Raw genomic sequence first — 25978 nt, forward strand, 5'->3', positions numbered from 1 at the left:
GAGATGAGGAGTGAAGAGATAGTAAGCTGGTTGTTTTTAGAGACTGATGGGCAAATGAGCTGGTCTTGGCTACTGAGGAAAAAAACCTAAGAGTAGTGTCTCTCAAATTATATGTGATGAAGGACCACTTTTAAACCCCAAATTGTCACAAATATATTTTTTAAATATATTTGTCTTGTCACAAATATATTTTAAAAAATCTGTTAGTAGAGAAATGATCACATACTTTAATGTCACAGCAATATCAAATTTCCGTAGAAGTTTCTATACATTCTTTAATTTCTATACTGGTCCAGAGAGACACCAGATAGCACTGACCTAGGGTTTTGTTTTTTAACGTCAATCTGACCTGAAATTTTGCATTTGCCCAGAAGGTCTAACTCTGAGTGAGAAAATTCAGCTCTTTTTTACCTCTACTCAATAATGAAGACAATCCATAACAAGAGATAAAAAGTAGCACAGAGACTTGTCATTAACTTGTTTTAATTTTAAAATGTAAAACATCACATTGTCACACTGCCTTAGAAAATTAAAATTATACTTTTGAATGCAACCTTCAGCATTTAAGAATCTCAGCTCAACTTGAAAACTTTGCTTTATTTTGCCATTTATCTTAGAAGATAACAGGATATAGACACTTAAAACTGTATACGAAAATATTCACTTAATCTATGCACCTCTAAACTCCTATACCTACCTTTGTCTCCACGTTCTCAAAAAACCCCAAATGATTAGTTTAGCTGACTATGAACAGAGTGGCCTCAGGGGACGCTCCATCTATTATACGTTTCATTACCAAAGGAAGTAAAATTTAAAATGTCCTGACCTATAAACTTACTACAATCTGGTGCAATTTACTATAGCCCATCAGGTAGGCTCTATACCACTGAGACTGTATAATGTGCTTTACAGGACCTCCGAAACCAAATTTCCAGGATTCAAATCCATACAAAGCGACTTAAATCCTCACTGCTTCTGTTTCTTCATCTGTAAAAGGGGGATAACAGCACCTACATCGAAGGATTATTGTGCAGGTTAAAGTGCATGTGAAGTGCTTAGAACACTGCCTGGCACATAAGTACTAAGTAAGGATTTTAACTTTTTGATTCTTACATAGTATGCCTCAAATCCTTCTGTAGAACTGAAATTATTAACAAAATTGGTTAAATGAAATAGGGCACATCCCTACAATGAACTACTATTTACCCATTAAAGATTATTTTAATAATCTACTATGAAAATATATTTATTTATAATATCCTGTTAGAGAGGGAAAAGTAACTTAGAAAATCATGTACAATCTAATCTTATATTTAGAAAAGACGCTAATAAAGTTAGGAAATTTGCAAGTCATTGTGGTACTTAAGTGGCATTTGCCAAAAGTAACTCAGAATCATTCCTCCCCACCCATACTGGGAAAAAGACTTAAAACCGAATGTGATTCTCAGATGGTAATAATGAGGACAATCAAATGCTATAAATTAGGATTTTTAAAACTTTAGAACTGTGTACATTTAATGCATTATTCCTCCTCTACCCGCCAAAGCTGATACTTCTTAAAATGGACTGCATCCTAGAACTAAGGAAATTAAGCATTAATTTCTGATAGATATATTCCTCCAATGCCACCCATTGCCCACACACCACCCACCTCCACGGTCACTTTTAAGCAAGCTCTTGAAGTGCTCACAACTACGTATATCAACAAAGACAATAAATCACCTTAAACAATCACCCAACCTTAAACAACAGATATTACTAGGTACAGTATATTGAGATTATAAACACAAAAGACTCAGTTATTTCTAGAATACTGAACAAGGGATGTTTGTGGTATTGCGAGTACTCAGATGGTAGCTTGTGGTACCCTTTAAACTGTTTTAAATTCCTCAATAAAATCAATACTATTAATTTCATGTTTATTTTATATAGGATTTTTGTCAAACTTAGCAGCTTTAAAATGATTAATTCATAATCACCATCTAAAGACAAAATTTCCTCTCAATTAATGGTTCTCATTCTACCTACAGTTCAACTTACCCTTTTGTCTACAATATAGCCATATTTCATTTTACGGGATCTGAAACATACAATTATTATAAACAAACTGTTTTCAAATTTGCTTTCAAATGATGCCTATAAAGAGTAGATCAAGTTTTCAAGTTTACATAAATCTATACTACACCAATTCATCAGTATAAATACAAGCATTCATAACCTGTTTATTCTAGTTCTATTTAGACAGCAACACTAACAAAATTCTTAATGCATACGCCCCCCACCACCTGTAACTCTTTCCCTATGGTGTCATTTGGACACTTGAAAAATAATGTCTCAATTCAGCAAAAAGTTTTACAACTGCTATTCCTATCAATCAAATGGTGATGCACCAAGGTCGCAATTCTCATGAGTTTTAACATATTAAGAGTACATTATTTACCTAAGACTGAAGGACTGTGCCTCTTACTTTATTTAAAAAAAAAAAAAGCCACATCAATTTAATTCCATATATATATGATGCTACCTATTCAATTTATTAAAAATTAAAATAAACGTAATAATCAAACTAATGCTCCAAACTTACGCTATTCACGTGGAAGACACTACAAGAGAAGACACCATAGAGACTGCCTTGCAATAAGAAGTACAAATTCCTTCTATAGAGATGGAGAAATAAAAGGAAGGACAAATCTAGTTGTCTAAAAGACAATTCACTGTACACATTTTATTTACAGTTTTGTACACTGTCTTAATATGAATGGGACCGCTTTTCTACTTGAGCCATTTTTTAACCAAAGCAAAATAACCTAAGTATAACAAAGTGTTAAAATACAGCATAAAGATACAAAAACAGACATACTAATTCTAATTAGGAATGTAATTATGATGTTACATTTTTTATAATCCACAATTATGTTTAGGAAATCACACAAACATAGATCACTGATTTGAATGAAATGCATAAATTTGTAGCAAAGCTTTGTAGTTACAAAAAAAAACAAAAAAATTACCAAAGAATGCACAAAATTAATGTTTATTCCACCTTTGTGTCATATTCCTGGATCCTTCACCAATGTTACATGAGGAAAAAAACAAAAGCAAAACAAATGAAAAACTGAAATCAGAATCACTAATGTTATCAAGTAGGGAAACAAATAAATTAAAATCTAGCTGCCATCAGCAAGAGTACAGCACAGACAATGCTGTAAAAAGAAACAAAGAAAATTGTTAGAAAACTGTATGCATCATACTCTTTCAAACCAGCAAAATATGCTCCTGTATACAATGGAACATAAACAGAATCATTCTCTCGTAAGGTATAGAAATGCAAATTCTTTTCTTTAATATTGTAGATGGGTCAAATGTGTTTGTAATCGTTAATTCTTTTAAGCTATTACAGAGTGGGCCAGGAACACATTTATGGATTCTGGGGACGATGTGTACTGTAATTCTTTGATTGGGATAGCGGACACTCTAGCCAAAATTAAAAAAAAAAAAAAAAAAAAAAAAAAATGAACACAGAAGTACAAGACAAAGGCGAATGAGACTTCTCTTATATCTTAGCAACATTTAGATGGAAATCAAATTTAAATGCAGTTCACTCTGCTTTTGAAGAGGCTTTGGTTCAGCTCCCAAATCTCGACTGCTTGACGCAGTCTCCTATGAGAATACTCAGAAGGTGTCTTCTTAAACAACAAACCTATTTTTAGTGGTGGAGCCGCTCTTAGTAGCTGTGTCTGCATGGGACTGATAACCAATCACTATCTTTGGAGGAAGTCCTAACCGTTCCTTGTATACCCTCCTAGAAGATGAAAAAGAAGAAAAGTAGCTATTAATTTTTATTCAAACATACACCCCAAATCCAGTATTATTACTCTTTACATTAAAATATAATACCTAGAGAGTGAAATAGGAAACTGCACACCTTTTTCCTTTTAGCAAAATTTACTCTTCGTTTTCACAACAATCTTGGTTAATCACTTAACCAATATTTGAGAGTCTACTATGTATCAGGTAGTGATAATTATCAGTAAATTAAACAAAGCAAGGACAGTCTCTAGGCTCACAGTGTTTATAGTTTAGAGTATTTGATTATTTACAAACAATCACAAATACATATGGTGGAGCTGTATCACATACATAATTAATGTGTTCAAAATCAATTACATGCACGTTTTAATTTTCTGATCTAAAATGCTTCAATTATATTTTACATATAAACCTTAATAAATATTGTATGTTACTGCAATTACATTTACCTTACCTATTACCGACAAGAATGCACACACAAAAATTAAACACTGTGAAGGCGATTTATGATATTTTAAAGATAATTTAGAACATAACATGATTTCTGCCTTATATATTAACTCTACAACCTAATTTTCAAATAAGATGTGACTCTACTTTAAGAACAAATATGATGAGTATCAAAGAGGGTAAGCACAGGGGCTGTGATATTATTAACAAGGAGGATCTAATCTCCTCTTTGAAATCAGAGAAATCTCTCCTTTTAAAAACTCATGAGGTCAAAGTACAAATGCTAAGAGAGTGAAGCACATCTGAAGGCCAAGGAACAAAAATAAGGCTGTGTGGCTACAGCTCACAAGAAAGGTAAATATGAGATAAGGCTGACAAGGTAAAATTGGGGACAGATCATCATACAATCTTATGAGACCATCACAGGTCAAGTTAGGAATCTGGTATCTGAGAAAAAATAGCAATATTTTAAAAATAGGCACCAAAATGAAACAAAAATAAAGAGATATACATTTTCATGGAGCTAAATACTCTGGCAGTATGACACCAGGAAATTTTATTCATACTCTACCCTTCAGAAGATTTTACTACTTTCCTCCTTCAAATAGGGTATTTAAAAATAATTTTATGATAACTAAAATTATAACTATTATCAGATTTATATTAGGATATAATGTATTACCTTCAATTACACTTAATCACTAAAAATGCCAGAAAGAAAGAGCACTGAGCCATGCAACTTAAAAGGGTGAAAATTTTTCCTTGAAAAAGTGAGGCCAAAAGTTTTACAGAGATTTCAAAAATGTTTAATATTGACACAAATAAAAAACTTTCCGAGGAAAGAAGTTTGTACTTAGTTTCTTTAACACATTTTCAAAGAAACAGGAGACCCCCACAGTCAGTAAGTTTTAAGGCTGACAGAAAGATCAGAAATATGGTGACAAATCAACAATCAACCTTCTCTTATAAGAAACCCCATGGAGAATGAAACCTGGAAAATCCCCACACCTTTTAATCCAGAAAGGAATTATGTTCACAGGAGAATTCATAATGTTTGAAAAATCAACATGCAAAGAGGCAAACCAAACATATTGTGACTTATGACTGGTACTTAATTTTAACATAAAATTTAAAGTCCATTTTTACTAATTTAAATATAGTAAAAAGAAAATCCTAGTTAACACTGACTGACATTTGCCGGGGCGGGGGGGACGACGACGACGATGACGACAGGCAACTTTTGCAAATAGTAATATTTGCCAAAAAAATGTTTTAAAATTTATACATGGGTTTTAAATATGGACAAAACCAAGCTACTGTCACTTAAACTTCAATGGCAAATGCCAATATTCACCAAATTATTGAGTATTATACATTAGCATTATGGTTTTAAAGTAGGGCAAAAAAAGACATATTCTCATATGCTAAATAATAAAATGTTACATGCTAAAACAGTGATTATATACCCCATTGCTAGGAAAAAGAAATTTTACAGAAGTGAAAAAAATATGAGTAAGACACTGAATACCAATACACAGGAGTTCAAGATTATAAGTGTTCATGAAAACAAGGAAAATAATGATCTACATAAATACTTTTTATTTAAAAAGTACTTCTGCTTTTAGTTATCTATTTTAAAAGAAGCACACAAAAAGCAAAACTTACCCTATATGTGTAACAGCTTCTCTGTTTTCACATTCAGTAGTCCATATTGCTATTTTATCACCTTTAGCTCTAACATTAACCACAGCTCCACATACATCATCACTGTAGTCATCAAAAGACTCTCCAATAAGGCACAGCAGCTTAAAAGAAAAAACCCAAATCACATTCAATAGATGATAAACAGCTTATTAAGCTGCAAATGTCTCAAATATTTGTATATATACAAAACTGAAAAACAGTTTTTAAATCAAGAGTCGACTTTCTGAATGCCTAAATTATATTTATATATATAGTTTTTTGTCCTGGCCTTTAAAAAATTTGTTAATTTGATTCTTTAATACCAAGAACATGATCAGTTTTGTTAACTTTTTCAGCAAATTGGGCAACTGATGTCAGGGAACATAAAAGGTGAATTATTTTATTAATATTCACTTTGCTCTGCTGCTGCTTATACTTGCCAGCAAACAAATATTAATGGAATAACTGAAAAAGCTGCTTAATTGCCTCGTTCTTGTTTTTCATTAACATTTTCTAACTTTTAAAAAAACTGTAGTAAATACATGACATAAAATTTACCATATTAACCATTTTTAAGTGTACGGTTCAGTGGCATTAAGTATATTCACATTGTACCACCAACAATCTCCAGAACTTGTCATCCTGCAAAACTGAAATGACTTTTTAATAAAGAATTCTAAAATGGTAATTACTGATCATCTCTCCCAAAAGCAAAATTGTTTCTTTTTTTAAAAAACTTATTTATTTATTTATTTGGTTGCACCGGGTCTTAGTTGCGGCCAGCGGGCTCCTTAGTTGCAGTTCTCGGGCTCCCTAGTTGCATCTTGCCAGCTCCTTAGTTGCAGCATGCGAACTCTTAGTTGCGGCATGCGTGTGGGAACTAGTTCCCTGACCAGGTATTGAATCCGGGCCCCCTGCATTGAGAGCCGGGAGTCTTAACCACTGCACTGCCAGGGAATTCCCACAAAATTAGGTTTCTTCTTTAAAAAGCTATTCACTGAAATATTTATTATTGCTCAACTTAGTAAGGGCTAACTATAAACCAGACACTGTCAAGTGATAGGGATACAAAAGAGACTATAATCCCTGCTCCTAAAAGCTTGGGGTTTGAAAACTTTCACTAGAGAAAATGCCTATTATCTCATATTTAATAAATGTCATATGAAGCCAAAAGTTCCAAGTTACATCACAACATATAAGCTGAATGATATCAAGCTACAATTTCACTGTCTCCTTCATTGATCTAAAAAGTTTAGTATACAGAGCAATACTCTAAGAGGACTGTAAAAAAACTTACATCATACAAAATGTGAGAGGTTCTATAATTTTGAACATAATGAAATGACCAGGATGACCTTATTCTGGAAGGTGAGTCAACTGCCAATCACTTTCTGGATGTGTAGTATGTGGTAGGGAGTTTCACTGTACTAGTATGTAGGAAGTATACAAGATTCACAAGACAGAACAAAATTAAGTGCTGGCTTAGCTAGAGTGGAAATCCTTATCTCGTCTTGAATTAAGTAACCAATGTAAAATGTAACGTAAGTTAAGTTTTAGTATTCCAAAACAGCTTTATAATTTTAAAACCTTACTGTCTCTAGCCAAAAGCGATCGAGGTCACTTCGTCTCTGCTGTTTGTTCAATGTAATTAGCCATCGTCCTCCTCGTTTGTTTTTCTCATCTTCCCACATAGGCTCAATACCATCCTACAAGGTTAGGGAGACAACAATATGAGACAATATTGTTACTTTAACTTGAGATCATCACTAGAAACAGCAAGCAACAACCCTATTAACTATTTACTTTATACCCATAAAACTGTTAATTGATGTAGTGGGGAAAAAAGCACACAAGACTCAAAGCAAAATTAGAGTCCTGACGTGGGTACTTATTAACTATCAAACCTTGGGTTTCACTTAATTTGGAGGCTCTAAAACATTCTGAGTAACAGATACCTTTGAGAAGCTATATACATTTCTATACCTAGAAAATATATTAAAAACTTACACAATTTCAGAGAGCTGATGACTGTCCCACCCACTACCAGCTGACAAAACTCATAAATATCTCAAGGACCCACACACTCCAGGTTAAGAATTCCTGACAAACTCTGGACTTCAGTCTACTCAAATATATAAAGAAGAAACAGATTGGATGATCCATTTGGATTATCAAAGTTCTCCTCAAAATCAATCACAGTATGTGCCCATACAGTCTGACTCCCACTTAATTTCAATAACTGGGTTGGCCAAAAGGTTCGTTTGGTTTTTTCCGTAAGATGGATCTAGTAGCACTCAGTTGTCTTTAACTTCATTCAAAACAATTTTGTTAGATTGTATGTGACAGCTGTCATATCAGTGTGCATTTAAAAATAGACTTATCAGAATTGGTGAATTTTCATGTAGCCATTAATATTGAAGATGGAAGAAAAAAAGCAACATTTTCGGCTTTATTATTTCAAGAAAGGTAAAAATGCAACTGAAATGCAAAAAAAAGATTTGTGCAGTGTATGGAGAAGGTGCTGTGACTGACTGAACGTGTCTAAAGTGGTTTGCAAAGTTTTGTGCTGGAGATTTCTCGCTGGACGATGCTCCATGGTCAGGCAGACCAGTTGAAGTTGATAGCAATCAAATCGAGACATTAACTGAGAACCAACGTAATACCACACAGGAGAGAGCCAACATACTCAAAATATCAAAATCAAGCGTTGACAATCATTTGCACCAGCTTGGTTATATGAATCGCTTTGATGTTTAGGTTCCACATAAGTGGAAAAAACCTTCTTGAACGTATTCAAGCATGCAATTCTCTACTTAAACGTAATGAAAATGTTGCGTTTTTAAAACAAATTGTGACAGATGATGAAAAGTGGATACTGTACAATAATGTGGAACGGGAGAGATCCTGGGCAAGCTAAATGAACCACCACCAACCACACCAAAGGCTGAATACGTTGTTCAATAAAGTTCTTGGAGAAAATGAAAAACATGCCTTGAATAAATACAATTAGAGAAGAAAAACACTAGACCTTTTTGATGAAGGGCAAAACAGAACAATGCTAATTTAACTAGACAACTAGACCTATGAATTACGGGGCTTCAAATGTAGTTCTATTACTTTAAAACATGTTTTAACTAAATTAAATGTGTCTTTTATTTTTACTTAAAAAAATGTGTCTTTTATTTTTACCAAAGAGGCACTTTTTGGCCAACCCAATTTTTATACTAAAATAGGGCAAAATATATTTATGCTAAAACCTGGTAAAGCTAATTTAATTATTCTCCAAGCATCACAACATTAACTATTCCTAAGTTTATGGCAAGATTTTTTAATGAATACCTGAATGGTCCAGTCTTACAATAAATATATGAAATCACCAATTAAACATACCTTAAAAAGTGAGTAGTCACAGCCAGGCATTAAATTACTAGACAACTGGATATGGTTGTACAGACTAGATAAAAGAAAAGAACAATTATAAACATAGCATATGTAATGCAAAGTTTAGGTGCATACATATACATTCAGAGAATATGATAAAAATAAGATAAAAACTCATGTTTACTTCCCGCCCCCATGAAGTAAATTTCTGAAATGGACCAAAGAGATCTTAGTAACAGTCAGCTTCAAGAATCAACATCTGATGATTTTCAAGAAAATATTTTTAATAATTTTATTCTGACAATTTTGATGTATTAGTTAACTTAATACATACATATGTATATACAAGAAACTGAAAAGAGAGGTATGAGGTGGCTTTAAGTAGATGAAAGAAACCGTGAGGCTAATAAGCAGTTTTAAACACACAAGAAGACAAATCAAGAGAAAGCAAGACAAAATCCCTGACCATCAGGATTGCATGACTAAAATAAGCCAAGATTATTATCCTTGAAAGTATCCAAGAGCGGAACAGATCAATGGTTCCCAAACACCACACACCATTACTAGTTTAAGTCAGCATAATAATCTTTTGGGGAGCTTTTAAAAACAAGACAGGACTTCCCTGGTGGCGCAGTGGTTAAGAATCCGCCTGCCAATGCAGGGGACACAGGTTCGAGCCCTGGTCCGGGAAGATCCCACGTGCCACGGAGCAATTAAGCCCATGAGCCACAACTACTGAGCCCGTGTGCCACAATTACTGAAGCCCGCCTGTCTAGAGCCCATGCTCCGCAACAAGAGAAGCCCACGCAACGCAACTAAGAGTAGGCCCCGCTCACCACAATTAGAGAAAGCCCACGCACAGCAAGACCCAACGCAGCCAAAAATAAATAAATTTATTAAAATAGCAACTAAGAAAAAAATTTAAAAGTTCCTTACCCTACTTCTTGAGATTTTAATTCCTTAAATATAGGATGGAACCATAGAATCTGTATTTTTAAACTACTTCCCAAATAGTAATATCTAACTAAGGATAATAACACCATCCATGGTCACTAGTCATATAGCTAAGATCATCACTTCTGTATAAAATATTGGAAACAGGCAAAGCATTCTTACTCTGTTGCCAGTTTTATAACAATTTTGCTGTGATAGACTTCAGGAGATCAAATGATCTAGGCTTCTACCTTCAGGCTAGTGAAATATCTAAATTAAATTTTAAAAAATTTCTTAAACAATGTTTTCAATTAAAAGTGACCACTCAAAATGGTCTCAATATACAGTTTTCTCTAATTATTCTATGCTTTGTTTTCAGTGATTCAAATGCATACTAAATGCCTAATATGGGCAAAGCACTAGAAATATACAGAAAATTGTTTCTGCCCTGGAGGAAGTATACATTACATGCATAAATTTTCTAATCCCAACCTGTTAGTCTGTGTGCTACACTCAGGGAGTTAACATTAAAACATAAGAATCACATCACTGATATGATCCAAAATACACCAGCTGAACAAATTAGAATACTTAGATAACTGCTAGGTAATTTACAGCTCTTAAAAATGTTTTCAACAAGTTGTATCTTTCATGTTCTCAAGTAGTTTCTCCCCACACATTTTTCAAGCAAACAAGACATACTAAATCAACTTTGTTTTTAAATAATCAATATTCCAAAACATCCTGAAAAGAACTTTATCATTTTAAATTATATTTTGAAGTCATGCAAAGATTTAAGATGCTGAAATCTTAACTTCTGGCTAAATCTGAAACAAAATCTCAAAAATATTTCAACTATTCTTGATGTTGATCATGAAGTATAATGAAATTAATAAACTATCATCAGAGATATTGTCATTCTTTGACAAACCCTGAATTATGAGCAGTTCAGTCTTTGAAATCTTGGAATCTCTATCACAGGAAATCCATATATTATACTGGAAAGAATCTGCAGAAATGAGGGCCTAAGAAGGCTCTGGAATACCTAAGAATAGGGCAAATGTATCTAGGCAACCAAGAAAGGGGACAAGCTCCTAAAAGTTGTTGGAAATTCTAGGAACAATAAAGGATTCTCAACGAAAGAGATCTCAGGACAAAGAATAGAGAATAGGCAGAGCTAAAAGACGACAAGACAGAAGCTTTCTAATACTGATGAGGAATAATCACCAATTCAAACAGTTGTGAGAAGATGGACAAACAAAAAGGTGAATATTAACTGTTCACACCTTACCCTTCATTTTGTGAATGCAACTTAAAATGAAAAATTACACAACTAGTAAGACAACAAACATCCTAAAATGAATGGTTACTTACGCCCAAAAGTCTTCAACAGTATCAAACTTAGAGATCAGCCGAAGGTTTGCTTGCCAAGTTTTGCTTTTATCATTTTTAAAAAACCAGAGTGCCCATCTAAAAACAGAAAGTCAGTGTCAAAAAAAAAAAAAAAGAGGTAGCTTTACATCCATGTTCAAAGCAGCATTATTCACAACAGCCAAAAGGGGGAAGTGTCTATTGTCAGATGAATGAACAAAATGTAGTGTGGAATATTAGACAGCCTTAAAAAGGAAGGAAAGTGAAAAGAGTCCACCAAAGAAGACAAATACTGTATAATCCACTTGTATGAGGCACCTAGGGTAGTAAAGTAGAATGGTGGTTGCCAGGGGCTAAAAGGGAAGGGGAATGGAGAGTTGTTGCTTAAGGGGTAGAGTTTAAGTTTTTCTGCAAGATAAAGAGAGTTCCGGGAGACTGGCTGCACAACAATGGGGGTGTACTTAACACTATTGAACTGTACATTTAAAAATGGTTAAGATAGTAAATTTTATATATGTGTTTTACCACAATTAAAAATAAATAAAAATTTTATTTATAGTAGCAAATGAGTAGTTTTCTCTATTTCTTTCATTTAAAAAGTATGTATTTTTGGAGTTCCCTGGTGGCCTAATGGTTAGGATTTGGGGCTTTGGGGAACTGAGATCCTGCAAGCCGGGGGGCGCGGCTAAAAAATAAATAAATAGATAAATAAAATGAAAAGTATGTGTTTTGTACCTACTATGTAACAGATTCTCTGCTATACTTAGAGATCCACTGAGGCTCATCCCACAGGGAATTCACAGAAATGTTGTACAGAGACAATTACAATGTCCTAAGTGCTATGATAGAGATAATTAAGCACAGTTATTTAAGAAAAACAGACCGGGAGCACTTAACTGGAAAGGTAAGTGGGGAAAAGGGAAGCTGAATTTACAGAGAAACAAAAGGAGAGAAATGAGAGCACTAGGAATGAGGTGGGGAACTCATTCAAATGTGAATATAATAAAGGGATTCATTGAGTAATGTTACCACAGATATATTCTGAAATAATGCATACCAGTTTCTATATATCCGTATATACTTTGTCTAAGAAAGTTTTATTCTAATACTTTGAAGACAAACTCATGTCACATAAAAGTTATGCTTAAATACTATCACCCCAATGTGATTCATCTTTAGTAAAATTGTATTTTCTGAACTACTATACCACCTCTAAGGGAATTTCACTTACTCATTGATAAAAATGTTGTCTGAAGACAGGTTTCCAAGTGGACATATATTTCATAACTTTATGGTTAATGCTTGATAATCTCAGACATAAAAATGAGATGCATTTCAGCACCTACTTGATAATTTGTATTTGCCAACCCATTATCACGGAAAAATTTTTTTTTTTCAAAAGCAGAGGCAGAAAAACTATTAAACATACACACACAGTGTCAAGTATTGTACTCTGGATTTCTAAAATTAATTCAGTCTTTCCTTAAAAATTTAAAAATAGAACTACCACTGGATCCAGCAATTCTACTTCTGGGCATTTATCAGAAGAAAATGAAAACACTAACTTGAAAAAGATATGTGCACCCCCATGATAAGCAAAGACATGGAAGCAACTTAAGTGTCCATCAAGGCATGAATAAGGAAAATATGGTGTATATCTATATATACATTTTCAATGGATTATTCCATCATAAAAATGAAGGAAATCTTGCTGTTTGCAACATGGATGGACCCTGAGGACTTTGTGCTAAGTTAAATACATCAGACACTAGACAGGAAAAACAAATACTGTATGATCTCGCTGATATGTGCAATCTTAAAAAAAATTTTAAAAAAACAAACTACCCCCCCAAAAAACCACCCCAAGCTCACTGATACGGAGAACAGGTTGGTGGTTCCCAGAGCACAAGGGTGGAGGAATGCATGAAGGGGGTCAAATGATACATACTTCCAGTTGTAAAGTAAATAAGTCATGGGGATGTAAAGTACAACATGGTGATAATACTGCATTGCAAATTTGAAAGTTGCTAAGGGACTAAATCTTAAAAGTTCTCAACACAAGAAAAAAAAATTTATAAATATGTATTGTGACAGATGTTACTTACTGAGATCATTTCACACTACATACAATTACTGAATCATGTTGTACATCTGAAACTGTTACACCTCAATTAAAAATAATAAAATAATAAATTTTAATTCCATCTTTAAAAAAAAATTGCATTCAGCCATTAAACATATAAAGATATATCCTAAGAAAATAATTGGATAACTAAGCAAAAATGTTTGTACAGGAATGTTCTTAATTTTGGAAAATTTTGGAAACATCTTAAGTGCCTACCAACAGTTCTCAAAATGTGGTTTACAGGCCCCTAGGGGATCCTAAGGCCCTTTCAAGGGGTGCTGATGAGTAAAAACTATTTCATAAAAATGCTAAGACATTTTATTTTTCACTGTGTTGATATTTACACTGATGATTCAAAAGCAACGGCTGGTAAACCTACTGGTGCTGTACATAGCAAGAATTATACAGTGGCACCAATTTGTACTAGTAGTCACTGTATCCTTTATTATCACCAACTCTCACAGTAATAATGTCAGTTTCAGTTAAGAATGCCACTGAATGGAAACCAGCAGTAAAAACTACTGGTTTCATTAAATTTCATTCTGTGTACATGTCTTTTTCTGCACAAAAAATATTTCTGCATACCAAATATCAATACAATGCTTAGGCAACTGAGTTGTGAGGTGAACTAGTTACTTTTTCAAAGAACACCACTTTTACTTGGAAGAAGATTGGCTGATCAACCATGATTATTTCTTGAAAAATGAACAGACTCAGCCAGCTGCTAAAATTTGAGCTTTCAGGAGAAAATCAGAATTTTGGAAAGTCTGCATGTGTCACTGTGAGCTTAACAACTTAATAAAACTTGACGATATTTCTGATGAGTTTAGGTAGTGATAATAATGTTATTGTTTTGATATCATATAATGAAAAGTGCCAATATTTGGAAGATCTGCAAACTCACTGAACCAATATTTTCCAAATGACCAGTGGTGTGCATGGGTGAAGGATACATTCCAAATGCAAAACAGACGAATGGATTTTAATGTAACAGAGTAGAAAAAGTTCTTGGATATGGTTTCAGATTCTACAATGCAACTAACATATAAGAAACCTAGCATCAAAGGAAGGAGACAGTCATTAATTATCTTAAAAGGCTATTAAAATTTCCCCTCCCTTTTCCAACCATGTACCTGTCTGAGGTCGTATTTTATTCTCATACTTTCTCTGAAACAACTTATCTCCAAAGGCAATGCAGAAGCAACTATGAAAATCCAGCTGACTTCTATTAAGTCAGGCACTTAAAAAGATTTACAAAAATACTTCCCACTATGTATTTTTAATGTATTCTTCCCACTACGTATTTTTTATTTTGAATAAATTTTTTTCATAAAAATTATTTACATTAACATGCAATGTTAATGCATGTTTTTAAACCTTTACATTTACATTTTTAAATGTTTATTTTCTAATATAGCAAATGAAAATAGATAAAAATCTACATAACCAAAGCACTGTGGAATCCTCAATAATTTTTAAGAATGTAAAGGGGTCATGAGCCCAAAGAAGTAAGATTTGAATAAAATATAATATATATAATATAATACTTGCAAGAGACTGCTAGGCAGCTATTAAATAGGATAGCTGTGTGAGTAAAATTCTCCTAAGACTGACATGAAACCCAGAAACCATGGAAGAAAGCTGGTATTTGATTACATGAAAATCAAAAACCTCTAAAATAACATAAATCCTTAGACAATGTTAAAAGACAAATGATTTGGAAATGCATTTTCAACCTAATCTCCCCCTTGAATGGGTCAACATCCCTAATACACAATGCTTGGAAATAAACTTGAGAAGATAACCCAAAAGAAAATAATAGGCAAAAGAACTGAACAGACTGCTCACAGGTAAAAACACAAATAAGCAATTGTTTTCAACAAAAATGTTTTGAAATTTCAATAAAAGAAATGCAAATTTAAAACAATAAGACACTTTTCACAAATCAGACTAGAACCAATCTGACAGGCAATGAAATTTAAGATTGATGGTATTGGCAAGGATGTAGAAACCAGTAACTCTTAAACCGTTAAGAGTCTAAGCTGACAAAGGAGGATAATTTGGCAATATCTACAAAGGTAGTTAAGGGTAGTCTTTGACCTAAGAACTCTGAAATTTTACCCTAGATATATTCACACACTGCAAAAAAAATATATAAGGACGTATATGTTATAGCACTGTTTGTAAATAGAAAAAAATTCTATATACACATTAATGTAAGCCTGATAAAATACATAACTATATATTCATTTAATACAAGGCAGTGGTTTAAAACAATGAGTCAAAACCTGCATATACAAACAAAAAAACTCAACAGTATGGCCATCTATATAAAAAAAGTATATATATGCATATTGAAAGGTTTTGGAAAAATACAAACCAAATTTTTAACACTGACTATTCTGGGGAATGGAGAAAAGCAAAATGGGGAAGAAGGTATCAGAAAAAAGCAGAGAACTTTTACTTTATATACTTTGTACCCCAATGATTTAATCTTTCTTATAATAATTATAGTGGTTTTTTAAAAAAGAAAACATAATTCTGCAATATTTACAAGAAGTAAATAATGAAGAAACTACCAAAATTGAAACCAAAAATGTCTTAAAATAGTTTTCCATATGATATTATTTTACACAAGAAATAGAATTGATAAGAGAAATTGAAATCCTCACAAACTTCATTTTAGGATTTAATCAGTTTGTTCACTGACAGGACAGGAATCTCTTCTCAGATTTCACTTAAGCTATGAGGGATACATGCTTTGATTACTTCTCCCCACAAAACAGCAACACTAAGAACTGTGTTCACAGGCAGAAGACAGAGCTAGCTTTTTATATACCACTGAAAAGACGAAAAAACATACTTTAAAAGTTTTGGTACTGCTGCTAGGTTAGCTAAATGAAATTGCCACTAATCAACTGTTCAACTATTACCTTGGCACAATGCTTTCCTGAGGAAGAATTTTTACCCTTTATGGACTATTTGACCTTTGACATCTCACTCACGAGCTGACAATTCCCATTGTCTAGAGAACTGCTGAACCACAGGTCTCCTATGAAAAAACTACTGAATGTGTTTGGACTATTATTTCAATAGGTCTACCATGATAACGAAGAAATGATAAAAAAATAAAGGGACATAAAGGGACAACACATTTTTCAGATAAATGAAACTAAATTATAGACAGTCTCGTGGGATCTTTAAGGTAAAGAGAGTAAAAGGCCTGGGAGTGGGGGGAATGAAAGGAACTGAAGATCCTCAGAAGTTAATTCCTTTAAAGAAAGGAATTAAAGATCCTCAAAAGTTAATTCCAATTTACTTTCCTCCAGATTCTTACAATGTTTCTGAGTTGCCATTTTCTTCCCACCATCAGCTCTCAGTGAATGTGTGTTAATTTTCATCATGTAAGCCAGAAAGACAATTAAGTAAAAAAAACACAAACATACTGGGAAGCAATAGGGTAGAGAGGAAAAACCATATACTGAACTATTAAACTACTACACAGTAACTATGAAAACCTAACTCATCCTAAACTCTCCTCTTTTCCTCACCTAACTTCTCTTAAATACAACCAACCAATCTCCAGACTCCATATCCCCTAGCTCTCTTTTCTCCTTCACAGACCAACTTCAAATTGCCTATTCCTGCTCTATACATTTGTATACTTTCTATTCACTCGTCAAACTATGCCAATCTTTTTCCATCACCTGCTCTACTAAACCTTCTCCAATGTTAGCAAGGACTTACTGTTCAATCCAATGAACATTTGACCTTTCTGTGGCAAATATGCTTATCTTGTCCTTAAAATAAACCATCTGCTTGGTTACCATGACCGAGCACTCTTTCTTAGTTTTTACAGTTTATATGTCTATACTCTTCAAAGGCATTCTTTTTAATTTTACTGAAGTACAGTTGATTTACAATGTTATGTTAATTTCTGCTATACAGCAAAATGACTCAGTTATACATATATATATATTCTTTTTCATATTCTTTTCCATTATGGTTTATCACAGGATATTGAACATAGTTCCCTATGCCATACAGTATGACCTTGCTGTTTATCCTTTCTAGATACACCAGTTTGCATCTGCTAATCCCAAACTCCCAGCCCATCCCTCCCCCACACCCCTCCCACTTGGCAACCACAAGACTGTTCTCTTCATAGGCATTCTTACTCAAAAAAATCCCCTATGTGCTAATATTCCAAGCCTCTGTTGTGAGAACTCATTTACTACTGTGGTTTCAATTACCATCAAGTACCAATGAATTTCAAACCACTCTTTCAAAGTTCTACTATCTGAGCTCAAGATTCACACATAAAACTGCTTGCTAGACATGGGTCATCCAAATGAAAACGGAATCCTTCACCTATCTAAAACTAGTCTCATCTAACTTTTCCCTCCAAATCTGTCCCATTCACCATTTACCTTGCTGCCTAAGTCAGAACACCTATGTGTCAGAAAGCTTACCTGTTCTGTAAAGGATGTTTAATATAGTGTTCTGGGTTAGCAACCTCCTGATTAGATTCTGTTTTCTCTTCTTCTGTAGGTGGGGGATTAGGAGTAGGGGTGGTTTCCTAGTGGAAAATAATGAAACATTATGAACTTTTTAAAATGAAGGAATAAGAAATTTCTTTACTTTTAAATTTTTATTGAAATACAGTTAATTCACAATGCTGTGAAAAATTAATTCCTATGACAGCAATACTCTAAATAAATTTGAACCAATATTGTCCATTTATTTAAGGAGAATGAATTAACAGCAGAAGCATTGGATAAAACAGACCACAGATCAAACTCTAAGCACCAGACTCTTCATTCTAGCATCTCTTCATTACGAGCAAAAGGTTTCTCAAATTTAAAAACATAATAATAATAATTTTGTATGTTGTTATCTTCCACTTACACATTTTAATATAAGATTGTTAGAGACCATGGAAAAAAGTTGGAAAAATCAAGTACCTTTCTTAACATACCAAACACGGTGCATAGCTGGAGTGGTGCATAGTGGGAGTGGGGGAGATACAACTAAAGTCTGGAGAGTATATTAACTATATCACAATGACACAAACACAAAAATCTTTATAAAGTGATCAAGGCAATACTACACAGCTCCTTGCTTTCATGTTACATTGTTATTATACATGGTGACAAAGTTCAGCAACTTCTGTCATTTTCAATTGGCCCTAAGCAAAAAAGCTGGACATTGGCTTGAACTTAAATTCTTCTAGGCTAGACATAACTGTCATCTAAGAATGTCAGGGAAAAAAGCAGGCTGGGAATAATAAGTGTTCTCCACATTAATCCATGTAAATCTTCACCCCACTGTAAATTGGTATCAACAGATAGCTAAGAAAAGGGACCAGAAGCTGAAACAAAAGCTGATACAAAAAAGGACGGCACTGCAACAAGGGTTTGGATATCAGATTTAAAACCAACTAGCAAAACAATACAGATATATGTTCACATTAACAACATTCTGTAAATCAGAGATGTATGATCTAAAAAAAAGACTTCAGGAGCAGACAGGTGATACACATTTTACAAAATAAAATACATTTTTCATATCAACAAGACACCTCCAGTAAGTACTTTTTACTAGCCTATGAAGTCACTCATAGCAAGGGCATTATCTTGATTTTGCTCACAACCGTAATGCCAATGATCACAACGCTACACCAATAGGAACTTACTGGCTTGATAACTGAATAAATTTAAATGTTTACACAGAGTAGTTAAGGCCCTAAAATTTACACAGAGTAGCCAATGCCTAATAGCACCAGAGCACCAATCATTTTTACCAGCATTTCCTCATCACAATCAATTTGCATCTTCAAATAGATGATCATTACCAAATGCCATTCCTTACTGTACTAGCTTAAAATTAATGATGGTCTCCAGATAGAGGCAGTCTAAGTGAACAGAGAAAATAGCCAACTGTTAGGGACTGACAAGGCAGGTGGGTTTGGGGGACAGGGTACTAGAGAAAAGTGAGCTGCAGAGGAGTGAGCCTCAAATATCTATGTAAAAATCCCTAAAGTCCTTGGCTGTGACTCCTAAACAGAGATGTTCAGAGTGCAACTCCGGGTAGCCTAGCAGGGAACAGCTGAGCCAAGACTTCAGAGCCTGAACAGCATTAGGAAGACCAGTTCAGACCCAGCCAGAGTGGATGGCTGAAAATCCTCAACTTTCAGATGAAATCCTAGAAAGGCCATGTCCTAGGTATCAAGTGAAATACATATGCCTAACAAATCCTAAAACTAATCCCTGACAGGATCAAGGTAATCTACTGATAAATAATTTAACTGCCCCCAAGAAACAGACTCTATACTCTGGAGGAAAATAACAGAACCGTGAGCCTTTATGAACATTATCTACAATACCTAGCAAACAATCAAACATTATTAGACATGCAAAGAAAATTTTTTATAGCAACTAATGATCAAGAGATTAAACTGTCCATAGAAAGACATCCAGATAACAAATACATGATCCAGATAACAGAGTTAGCAGACAAAGTCTTAATAACTATGATTACTATGGTAAAATAGAAGATGGAGGGAATTCCCTGGTGGTCCAGTGGTTAAGACTTGGTGCTTTCACCACCAGGGCTGGATCCGATCCCTACTCAGGGAACTAAGATCCCACAAGCCACATAGTATGGCCAAAAATATAAACAAATGAACAAACAAATAAATAAATAAAATAGAAGATGTGGAAAAAGGATAGAAAAAACAGGAGTATTTGAAAAGGGAATTGAAATCAATTCTTAAAAAGAATCAAATAGACATTAGCGAACTGCCAACTACAATGTCTGCAATTGAGAGCTTATTGAATAACAAGAAACTCGACTCAGCAGAATGTAGGACTGGTGAACTTCAAAGGTCAATAGAAAATATTCAAATAATCACAGAGGAGGGGAAAGTAGATAGTAAGAAATGTCAAGATGGTTAAAAAGTTCAAGGACAAGATAAGAGAGAATGGGACAGAAGGAATACAGAAAGAAAGAATAACCAAAATTTACCAAATTACATGAAGGACTCAAGTCAGATTAAAAAAACTAAGGGAACTCCAAGCAGTATAAATACAAACAAAACTACAACTGGGGGATTTCCCTGGCGGTCCAGTGGTTAGGACTTCACCTTCCAATGTAGGGGGTGTGGGTTCAATCCCTGCTCAGGGAGCTAAGATCTCACACACCTCATGGCCAAGAAACCAAAACAAAAAAAAAGCAGTATTGTAACAAATTGAATAAAGACTTTAAAAATGGTCCCACCTCAAAAAAAAATTTTTTTAAAAGAAAGAAAAAACTACACCTGAGCACATTAGACTCAAACTACTGAAAACTAAAGGAGGCAATATTAAAAGCAGTTAGGAAGAAAAATTTTAAAAAGACCCATACACATTACTTTCAAAGGAACAATAAGAATAACTGCTAACTTCTCAAAAGAAATTATGGAAGCCATCAGACAACAGAATAACATTCTTGTGCTGAAGGGAAAAAACTGTCAACATTGAATTCAGTGCCTAGGAGGGGACTTCCCTGGTGGTCCACTGGATAAGACTCTGCACTCCTAATGCAAGGGTCCCGGGTTTAATCTGGGGTCAGGGAACTAGATCCAACATGACACAGCTAAGATATCAGAAATGAATGACAGAGGGAAAAACACATAAAAAACCACAAACACATGGAGACAAACAATACACCAAGAGATCACTGAAGAAATCAAAGAGAAAATCAAAAAATATCTAGAGACAAATGACAATGAAAACACGACAATCCAAAACCTATGGGATGCAGCAAAAGCAGTTCTAGGGGCTTCCCTGGTGGTGCAGTGGCTGAAAGTCCGCCTGCCGATGCAGGGGACATGGGTTCGTGCCCCGGTCCGAGGGGAACCCACGTGCTGCGGAGCAGCTGGGCCCGTGGGCCATGGCCGCTGAGCCTGTGGGTCCAGAGCCTGTGCTCCATGGCGTGAGAGACCACAACGGTGAGAGGCCTGTGTACGGGGGAAAAAAAAAAAAAAAAAAAAAAAAAAAAAAAAAAAAAAAAAAAAAGATAACTCATATTGTTATAATATTCAAATTTTGTTCTCTTAAACTAGATATGAGTGATCACCTCTTATAGTTCCAGTTACTTCCTCTATGGTGATAAATCCCAAACCTACATCTTTAACCCAAATCTCTCAACTGAGTTCCAGATATAAACAACTGATCAAAAACTAAAAGCTGGTTCTTTGAGAAGATAAACAAAATTGATAAACCATTAGCCAGACTCATCAAGAAACAGAGGGATGGGCTTCCCTGGTGGCCCAGTGGTTGAGAGTCCGCCTGCCAATGCAGGGGACACGGGTTCGTGCCCCAGTCCAGGAAGATCCCACATGCTGCGGAGCAGCTGGGCCCATGAACCATGGCCACTGAGCCTGCGCGTCCGGGGCCTGTGCTCCGCAACGAGAGGCCACAACAGTGAGAGGCCGGCATACCGCAAAAAAAAAAAAAAAAAAAGAAAAAGAAAAAGAAAAAGAGGGAGAGGACTCAAATCAATAAAATTAGAAATGAAAAAGGAGAAGTGACAACAGACACTGCAGAAATACAAAGCATCCTAAGAGACTACTACAAGCAACTACAAGCAATTCTATGCCAATAAAACAGACAACCTGGAAGAAATGGACTAATTCTTAGAAAGGTATAACCTTCCAAGACTGAACCAGGAAGAAATAGAAAATATGAACAGACCAATCACAAGCACTGAAATTGAAACTGTGATTAAAAATCTCCCAACAAACAAAATCCCAGGACCAGATGGCTTCACAGGTGAATTCTATCAAATATTTAGAGAAGAGCTAACAACCATACTTCTCAAACTCTTCCAAAAAATTGCAGAGGAAGGAACACTCCCAAACTCATTCTATGAGGCCACAATCACCCTGATACCAAAACCAGACAAAGATACTACAAAAAACGAAAATTACAGACCAATAGCACTGATGAATACAGATGCAAAAATCCTCAACAAAATACAAGCAACAGAATCCAACACCACATTAAAAGCATCATACACCATGATCAAGTGGGATTTACCTCAGGGATACAAGGATTCTTCCATATACGCAAATCAATCAATGTGATACACCATATAAACAAACTGAAGAATTAAAACCATATGATCATCTCAATAGATGCAGAAAAACCTTTCTTTCAACACCCATTTATGATAAAAACTCTCCAGAAAGTGGGCATAGAGGGAATATATCTCAAGGTTAATAAAGGCCATATATGACAAACCGACAGCAAACATCATTCTCAATGGTGAAAAACTGAAAGCATTTCCTCTAAGATCAGGAACGAGACAAGGATGTCCACTCTCACTATTATTCAACATAGTTTTGGAAGTCCTAGCCCCGGCAACCAGAGAAGAAAAAGAAATAAAAGGAATACAAATTGGAAAAGCAGAAGTAAAACTGTCACTGTGTGCAGATGACATGATACTATAGATAGAGAAATTTGGTAAAGTTGCAGAATACAAAATTAATGCACAGAAATCTCTTGCATTCCTATACACTAATGATGAAAAATCTGAAAGAGAAATTCAGGAAACACTCCCATTTACCACTGCAACAAAAAGAATAAAATACCTAGGAATAAACCTACCTAGGGAGACAAAAGACCTGTATGCAGAGAACTGTAAGACACTGATGAAAGAAATTAAAGTTGATACCAAGAGATGGAGAGATATAGCATGTTCTTGGATTGGAAGACTCAATATTGTGCAAATGACTATACTACCCAAAGCAACCTACAGATTCAATGCAATCCCTATCAAATTACCAATGGCATTTTTAACGGAACTAGAACAAAAAATCTTAAAATTTGTAGGGAGACACAAAAGACCCCGAATAGCCAAAGCAGTCTTGAGGGAAAAAAACGGAGCTGGAGGAATCATGCGTGGGTTTACCTATGGTCAACTAATCTACGACAAAGGAGGCAAGGATATACAATGGAGAAAAGACAATCTCTTCAATAAGTGGTGCTGGGAAAACTGGACAGCTACATGTAAAAGAATGAAATTAGAACACTCCCTAACACCATGCACAAGAATAAACTCAAAATGGATTAGAGACCTAAATCGAAGACCGGACACTATAAAACTCTTGGAGGAAAACGTAGGAAGAACACTCTTTGACATAAATCACAGCAAGACCTTTTTTGATCCAACTCCTAGAGTAATGGAAATAAAAGCAAAAAGAACAAATGGGACCTAATAAAACTTAAAAGCTTTTGCACAGCAAAGGAAACCATAAACAAAATAAAGACAACCCTCAGAATGGGAGAAAATATTTGCAAACGAATCAACGGACAAAGGATTAATCTCCAAAATATAGAAACAGCTCTTGCAGCTCAATATTAAAAAAACAAACAACGCAATCCAAAAATGGGCAGAAGACCTAAATAGACATTTCTCCAAAGAAGACATACAGAAGGCCAAGAAGCACATGAAAAGCTGCCCAACATCACTAATTATTAGAGAAATACAAAATCAAAACTACAATGAGGTATCACCTCACACCAGTTAGAATGGACATCATCAGAAAATCTACAAACAACAAATGCTGGAGAGCGTGTGGAGAAAAGGGAACCCTCTTGCACTGTTGGTGGGAATGTAAATTTAAACAGCCACTATGGACAACAGTATGGAGATTCCTTAAAAAACTAAAAATAGAATTACCATATGATCCAGCAATCCCATTACTGGGCATATACCAAAAGAAAACCACAATTCAAAAAGACACATGCACCCCAATGTTCACTGCAGCACTATTTACAATAACCAGGTCATGGAAGCAACCTAAATGCCCATCGACAGACAAATGGATAATGGAGATGTGGTACATATATACAATGGAATATTACTCAGCCATAAAAAGGAACGAAACTGGGTCATTTGTTGAGATGTGGATGGATCTAGAGACTGTCATACAGAATAAAATCAGTCAGAAAGAGAAAAACAAATATCGTATATTAATGCATATATGTGGAACCTAGAAAAATGGTACAGATGAATCAGTTTTTGGGGCAGAAATTAAGACACAGATGTAGAGAACAAACGTATGGACAGCAAGGGGGGAAAGCCACAGGGGCAGTGGCAATGGTGGTGTGATGAATTGGGCAATTGGGATTGACATGTATACACTGATTTGTATAAAACTGATGACTAATAAAGAACCTGCTCTATGAAAAAAAAGTGATCAAATGTATTCTATTGGAAAAAAGCAAAAACAGATGTTTACTGTCTAAAAAATATATATATATATATTTGATTTTTGAAAAACAAACAAACAAAATCAACAGAAATTTAAAACTCACCTTTGACCTTACTGGAACCTAGGATCCCTCTCCTGATTTAACTACTGGTTTATTATGTAGCTTTTAAAGACCTTTTCTAATGCATTCATATGCTTCTGAATGTTTGAAATATTAAATATTATTTTGTTTTATTGAGGTGGGTCTTTTCATATGTATGGATACTATATGTATTTCTGGAAATTGTTGAACACAGTTTTACTCTATCTCAAACTGTATTTTAATCAATGCAAAAAGCTGAAATATTATAAAGAACAATGCTTGGAATACCATATATTTTTCTTTGATATTTGTAATTGAATTTTTTATATGTAAAAGTGATTCCCAAAGTCACTTAAAAATGTTAGTGCCAGGCTTCCCTGGTGGTGTAGTGGTTAAGAATCCGCCTGCCAACGCAGGGGACACGGGTTCGAGCCCTGGGCCGGGAAGATCCCACATGCCACGGAGCAACTAAGCCCGTGCGCCACAACTACTGAGCCTGTGCTCTAGAGCCCACAAGCCACAACTACTGAGCCTGCGTGCCACAACTACTTAAGCCTGTGCACCTAGAGCCCGTGCTCCGCAACAGGAGAGGCACCGCAGTGAGAGGCCCGCACACCGCAACGAAGAGTAGCCCCCGCTCACTGCAACTACAGAAAGCCTGCGCGCAGCAACGAAGACCCAACACAGCCAAAAATTAATAAATAAATTAATTAATTTTTTAAAAATGTTAGTGCCAGTTTGTACCAGCTTTCTAGTGGACAACTGGGTAATTGCAAGCATTGATGTCCAGACTCTGTAATTCTCAAAATTCTTGTTGCTTTGGGAATGTTTGGACTTTATTAAGTTGATGACAAGATAAACTGTTATTCACTGCATATTACTG

General features: G+C 34.8%; 1 protein-coding gene across 1 annotated transcript in view; it reads right to left on the reverse strand.

Annotated features, from left to right (window-relative positions):
* Positions 1-2700: 2700 nt before the first annotated feature.
* The window catches only part of EIF4E (eukaryotic translation initiation factor 4E), a 129451-nt gene continuing 106173 nt past the window's right edge, over positions 2701-25978 (reverse strand). The window contains exons 3-8 of the mRNA XM_024126591.2: positions 18226-18332; positions 11632-11727; positions 9334-9397; positions 7536-7649; positions 5926-6065; positions 2701-3802 (exon numbers count right to left, since the gene is read on the reverse strand). Of these exons, the coding sequence (XP_023982359.1) occupies positions 3688-3802; positions 5926-6065; positions 7536-7649; positions 9334-9397; positions 11632-11727; positions 18226-18332 (636 nt within the window). The 3' untranslated portion in view covers positions 2701-3687. The remainder of the gene's footprint in view (positions 3803-5925; positions 6066-7535; positions 7650-9333; positions 9398-11631; positions 11728-18225; positions 18333-25978) is intronic.

This window comes from Physeter macrocephalus, chromosome 7 (assembly GCF_002837175.3).
Source record: "Physeter macrocephalus isolate SW-GA chromosome 7, ASM283717v5, whole genome shotgun sequence".
Classification (NCBI taxonomy): domain Eukaryota; kingdom Metazoa; phylum Chordata; class Mammalia; order Artiodactyla; family Physeteridae; genus Physeter; species Physeter macrocephalus.